The 6,544-nt window shown below is 46.1% G+C and overlaps 1 protein-coding gene across 1 annotated transcript; it reads left to right on the top strand.

Moving 5' to 3' along the window:
- Window positions 1-4,318: 4,318 nt before the first annotated feature.
- LOC116988640 (C-reactive protein-like) lies at window positions 4,319-6,083 on the top strand. The gene is made up of 3 exons (XM_033045527.1): window positions 4,319-4,347; window positions 4,462-4,537; window positions 4,922-6,083. Exons 2-3 carry the CDS (start codon window positions 4,474-4,476, stop codon window positions 5,536-5,538), a joined length of 681 nt encoding a protein of 226 aa, XP_032901418.1. The 5' UTR covers window positions 4,319-4,347; window positions 4,462-4,473; the 3' UTR covers window positions 5,539-6,083.
- The last annotated feature ends 461 nt before the right edge of the window (window positions 6,084-6,544 follow it).

Raw genomic sequence — 6,544 nt, forward strand, 5'->3', positions numbered from 1 at the left:
AGATTTGCCTCATAAGCAAATCCCTTCATTCACCCCACCCACATCCTCCCCTGATGCTTGCACACTGCTGCGGTGCTCATCATTACTACTGAGAGAAAAGCATTCCGTAAGGAAACACTTTCCTGCCCCCACGGTGATATCACACTGGCCAACGAACTAAACACCTTCTTTGCCCGATTCGATACTGGCAACACCACCAGGGGTGGAATAACCCCGGCCATAGCGGAGGGACAGGCCTTAACACTGAGCACTCAGGAGGTACAGTGCGCTCTGCGTAGGATCAATCCACGCAAGGCTGCAGGCCCGGATGGTGTACAGGGAGGAGTATTAAAGGACTGTGCTGGACAGCTGGCGGAGGTATTCACGAGAATCTTCAATCTCTCTCTATCTCTGGCAACGGTCCCCAAGTGCCTGAAAACAGCCACCATAGTGCCGGTGCCGAAAAAGTCCAAAATCACCAACCTCAACGACTACCGGCCGTTGCCCTGACTCCAATCCCCATGAAGTCCTTCGAAAGGCTGGTCCTCTCCCATATTAAATCCAGCATCCCTGCCTCACTGGACTCCCATCAATTTGCATACAGGGCAAATAGATCGACAGAGGATGCCATCTCTCTGGCCCTTCACACTGTCCTGACTCACCTGGACAGACAGGGCACGTATGTGAGGATGCTCTTCATTGACTATAGCTCTGCATTCAATACGGTCATCCCCACCAAGCTCACCACCAAACTCCACCAGCTAGGCCTCAGCTCACCGATATGCGCGTGGATCCTGAACTTTCTCACGGAGCGACCGCAGGCAGTGAGACTGGGCCCGCACCTGTCCTCCACCATCACCCTGAGCACCGGCACACCACAGGGTTGTGTACTAAGCCCCATGCTCTACTCCCTCTTCACTCACGACTGTGTCCCTGCATTCGACACCAACACCATCGTGAAGTTTGCAGACGACACAACAGTGATTGGGCTGATCACCAACGGTGATGAAACAAAATACAGAGCGGAGGTGCAGAACCTGGCGGACTGGTGCGCCAATAACAACTTGGCACTAAACACCTCCAAGACCAAGGAGCTGATTATTGACTTCAGGAGGTCCCATTCTGGAGAATACGCCCCAATCTCCATTTATGGGGAAAGTGTGGAGAGAGTGTCCAGCTTTAAGTTTCTGGGCACTCACATCTCAGAAGACCTCACATGGTCCACAAACACCGCCGCGCTGGTCAAGAAGGCACAGCAACGACTGTTCTTCCTGAGGACATTAAAAAAGACTGGTCTGCCCCAACAGCTGCTGACAACGTTCTACCGCTGCACCACAGAGAGCATACTAACGTATGGCATCTCTGTGTGGTATCTCAGCTGCACGGAGGCGGAGAGGAGAGATCTTTAGCGCGTCGTCAACAGAGCACAGAGGATCATCGGGACAGAGCTACCAGCCTTGGAGGGCATCTACCACACGCGGTGCCTCAGGAAGGCCCTCAGCATCCATAAGGACTCATCACACCCCTGCCACGGTCTGTTTCAACTACTTCCCTCCGGCAGACGTTACAAGGCCTTCTACGCCCGAACCTCCAGACTCAGGAACAGTTTCATCCCAAGAGCTATAGCGGCTCTGAACCGGCCCTAATGAGTGCCCCCCCACCCACCCCCTTTGGACAGTCTCCCTCAGATGGTCACGTCAATCAATTCAGCTTGTTTATTTATGTATTGTATTTATTTACCTTTCTTGCACATCAGTGGAGCTGCACACTAAATCTCGTTGCACTGACGTGCAATGACAATAAAAGATATATTATTATTATTATTAACAGGTTTCAATGCGGTGGACATCAATATTTATTCCCTCCTGGGAGGATTTTCCAACTACAAAAAATAATTCACCCTTGTGGATCACCATAATACTGCGACGCTGCTGAAAGTAAATCCGAAAGGAGATAAAAATCGTCAGAGGCTAGCCAGCTGTGAGATAATGGCTGTTCCAATCCTGGCCTCAACACCATTTCCCCGCTGACTCCACACACCCCTGCATCACAGTCCATCTCCAGCTCTATACTACTCTGGGATGGTGCATTGCAAAGAGCAACACTAAACTTCTGGGAGAAAACAAATGTTCTCCTTGTTTCTGTCCTGAATGTACAATCCCTTCTTCTGAAATGTTGACCTTTCTTTCTCGATCTCTCACTGGGGGACATCCTCTAAGCTGCCACATTCAAATCTCAACTCCAATGAGTTTTTCGGACAGGTGCCCAATGACGATTGGTAAACATCAGGGACCATAGCTGGGCCCATTGCTGTTTGTGGTTTATATAAATGATTTAGATACAAATATGCTGGGCATGATTAGTATGTGTTCCAATGATACTAAAGTAGGTGGTATTGTACATCATTGCTTGCCTGGATGCACAGTCCATGCACCACCACACTGTGTATGAGAAACGTGCCCCACATATCTTCTGTAAAATTACTCCCCTCCTCTTAAATCTATGCCCTTTAGCATTTGCCATGCTGCAAAAAAAAATCTTCCTATCTACCCAATATATTCCTGAAAAACAGAGTTGAACTTATAAAACAAGTTTGTCCAACCATCTGCTTATCAAAAACTCTCCTCCCCAGACTATGTCCTTCTCCTCTCATAAAGATATCTCCAAACCCACCCCCTCCACAATCTTTCTCAAGAAGGGTCCTAATCCAAAACATCACCTATCCACATTCTCGAGATGCTGCGTCACTCGCTGAGTTAGCCCTTTATGCCTTCTATTGTAAACCAGCATCTGCAGTTTCTTGTTTCTGCACTTGAACGCTTCTTCTCCAAACAACTTACGACTTTCCATCACTTCCTACTGCATTTCAAAATAAAATCAATTTCTGGGTGCAACCGAATGTAAATCATGAATATTCCTCATGGGAAGTGCCAATACAATCACACACAGCGACTCCGGTGGTCTTGCAGTCAGCTTGAGTGACGGCTTCACGCTCCTTCATCCACACTTTGACAGCTCTGTTGGCTGAACTATCAGCTTCTAATGTCCCCTTCTTTACATCTCACTGCCAGAGATGATCCATTTCATTAGCACTTCCCCATGGTCTCCGCACACCCACAGAACATAGAACAGTGGGCAGGAACAATCCCTACAGCCCACAATGTCTATGCCGAACAGAATGCTAAGTTAAACCAATCTCCTTTTCTGGCATATGATTCATATCTCTCCATTCCTTACATATCCACTTGCCCATCTTGAACCCTCTTAAACACCACTCTCGTGTCTACCCCTGGCAGTGCATTGAAGGCACCCACTACTATCTGTGTTAAATACGTGTCCCACATATCTCCTTTAAACTTTGCCGCTCTCACCTTAAACCATGCCTTCTAGTCTTAGACATTTCCATCTTTGGTAAAATGTTCTGACTGTCCACCGAATCTATGCTTCTCATAATTGTATTTGGTTGCAATAGTTTTGCCCTCAAACTCTGATGCTCCAGAGAAAGCAATCCAAGTTTGTCCAACATCTTCCGATTGCTAATGCCCATGAATCCAGGCAGCTTTCCAGAAAACCTCTTCTGCACCATCTGCAAAGCCTCTGCATCTTTTTGTAAGGTTGCAGGGTGACTGGTGTTACAGTGCAAAGGCATTTTGGGGGTAGTGTTCACAACTCCATATGTTTTACCATTATTTTGTATAGGGACAAGGCTGAACTTTGCAGGAAGGAATTACATTGGAGTGAGGCAAATTATGATATTAGGCAGGAGCTAGGGAGAGTAAAATGAGAGCAGTTGTTGTTGGGTAAGTCCGTATCTGACATGTGGGATAATTTAAAGACCAGTTGATCAAAATTCAGGTATGGAATGGCATTCAGGTACTCGCATTTGAAACAGTATGGGCTAACTAGGGACAGTCAGCTTAGTCTCTGCAAACGTGACCTGTCACTGGAGGAGTATGACATCTGATGATCCGATCAAAGTCCATGAGACAGGAGGGAGGAGATGGTCTCCTGGACTATCCTTGCTGATTAACCCCAGGGGTGATACAGTGGAACTAGGGGGCAAATGTAGGAGGGAAAGGCTGGGATGTGCTCCCAGATGGAGCAGGGAAACTATCTGTGATCAGGTGGGAGAGGTGAACTTCATCACCACCCGGGAAGATGAATTAATGTGCCGCGCACCACACCCTCCATCTCATTATCTGATGCTGATTGATGTCGGCAGATTAATGGCAGCAGAGTTTGCTCCACCCCCTCAGTTCCTTCCTGCGATTGGCTATGACTGGGTTCAGCAGAATATAAATTGCAGCAGTTTGTGCCCAGAGTATTCGACCCACCTGTGGTGAAACCGGCTTGTTGGAGACGGACACAGTGAGTACCAGAGGGGCTGCTTGTGTGTTGCTGAAACACGGGGCTGGATGCTGGTTCTTATTTTCAATAGATTCAAGTAAAATTAAATGAATTGGAAATTCTTTGTTTCAACAGGTCGGAGACAGGATGAAGCTCTTCATTCCAATTGTGCTTGTGCTGTGCATTTACCTGTCAGGATCTGTCAGTGCAGGTTAGTACTTGTTCTGATGTGAGGATTTGCTGAGTGCAAACATCAGTCATGGTGCATCTGAGGATAGAGGGACTGAGGAGCATGCAGGGCAGCAGGAGCCCGGCCTCCATTCCCAGTCTGTGCCGAGGCAGCAGGTCTCCACTTTTGTTTAGAGATACAGTGCGGAAGCAGGCCCTTCAGCCCACAGAGTCCGCACTGACCAGAGATCTCTGCATATTAGCACTACCCTGAACACACCAGGGACTTTTTTACATTTTTGATATGCTCCCTGACCTTCTGAGTTATTTCAACATTTTGTACCTTTTGAATAAACTTGAATCATGTTTCTTGTATCCAACTCTTAAAATGTGTTGTATTTACATGTGTTGTATTTACATTTTACAGAATTGCATGGAAAATCAGCGATAATCTCAACCGCAACAGACACCAGCGCCATCAGTTTTGATGCATCTGATTTCTCCAGTTTGACCGCCTTCACTGTCTGCATCAACGCAGCCTCTGAAACGACTCGCAATTACGCTTTGTTCTCCTACGCAACAAGCACTCACCATAATGAAATGCTGTTATGGCTACAAAATACAACAGATTTCTGGGTGATATTGGGAGACCTACAAATTACATTTTTCATCCCAGAAATGAATGCTTTACTGAAACACATCTGTGTGACCTGGGAGTCTCAAGGGGGTGAGATAACAGTCTGGGTCAATGGGAGACGCAGTATACGGAAGGTTGGTGGAAAGGGTCGGGTTGTGAAAGGGGCTGGTCTGTTTATTATAGGTCAGGACCAAGACAATGTTGGTGGAGGTTTTGATAAAGGACAGTCGTTTGTCGGAGAGATAACTGATGTTAATATGTGGGATCGTGTTCTAAAACCCAATGAGATTGAGTTGATCAGTCAGGGGTGTTACAGTGATGGAGGGAACATCATTGACTGGGGATCAACAGGATTTACAGCAATGGGGGATGTCGCTATTGAAGACAATAATGATTGTTCAATTTAGAATGTGTTGGTCTTCCAACCTCTAACTAAATATGACCTTGCTTTGTGATCTTTCCTCTCGACACAAGATCAACAGTAGATTTAGTGGTGTTGATTCTAGAATAAAGGGCTGTTTACATCTGGATAAATTGACAAATCACTGTGTTCTTCCAGTTTCTCATCAATCTCCCTGACAGGATAATGTCTTCAAAGTCAGTACACAAGAGTCTCGAACAGTTGGGCATCCCAGTTAAAAGGTGCAGCAGTACAGAGCATTTGGTGCCATCTCTCTGACACACACATGTAGACAAGAAAGTGCCAGGGGCGCGGGGGTGGAGGTGACGGGCAGACACGGACTGTGGGAAAGTCCCTGTGGTGGAGGCTGATCCTGTCTTGATTTAGATTGTGCTGATTGGAATTATTACTGTCTCTCTCTGTATTACCCTCTTGATTTCACATTGTTTGTTACACCAAGGTTTGGAAAGCTCACAGTGTGTTCTGTGCTTCTAGTGATTGTGATTGAACTGTAACATTGCAGTTTCATCAGCTTAATAAACGAGCATCAAAGCAACAAAGATCTTGTCTGTGACTGACTCGTGTGTGTGTGTGTGTGGGATCTCCAGTTAATACTCAGTACACTATCAGTGTCCATCGCTATGTTTTCATATAATAAAATGACTGTGTGTGCGTCTTCACCACCTACAACAGGATCCCACCACTAGCCACATCTTCTCAACTCCACCCTTTTCTGCAGAGACCTTTCCCTCTGCAACTCACTGGTTAAATCATCCATTTCCACCCAAACCAACCCCTACCCAGTTACAAAATTTTGAGATTTAAAAAATCAAGCCTGTAATTTATTCCATCAGCTAAAGGATAAAATAACTTTAATTTGATTCTAATTCACTTTCATATTGTGAGATTTAAAATCACAGACGCTCTTGAGACAAATTCAGGCAAAGAAGTGTTTTTATTAATTTCATATTCTGCAGAATAGGTGACTCTCCACTGATGTCCCCTAGACGCAC

The sequence above is a fragment of the Amblyraja radiata genome, chromosome 27, assembly GCF_010909765.2.
Source record: "Amblyraja radiata isolate CabotCenter1 chromosome 27, sAmbRad1.1.pri, whole genome shotgun sequence".
Lineage (NCBI taxonomy): Eukaryota > Metazoa > Chordata > Chondrichthyes > Rajiformes > Rajidae > Amblyraja > Amblyraja radiata.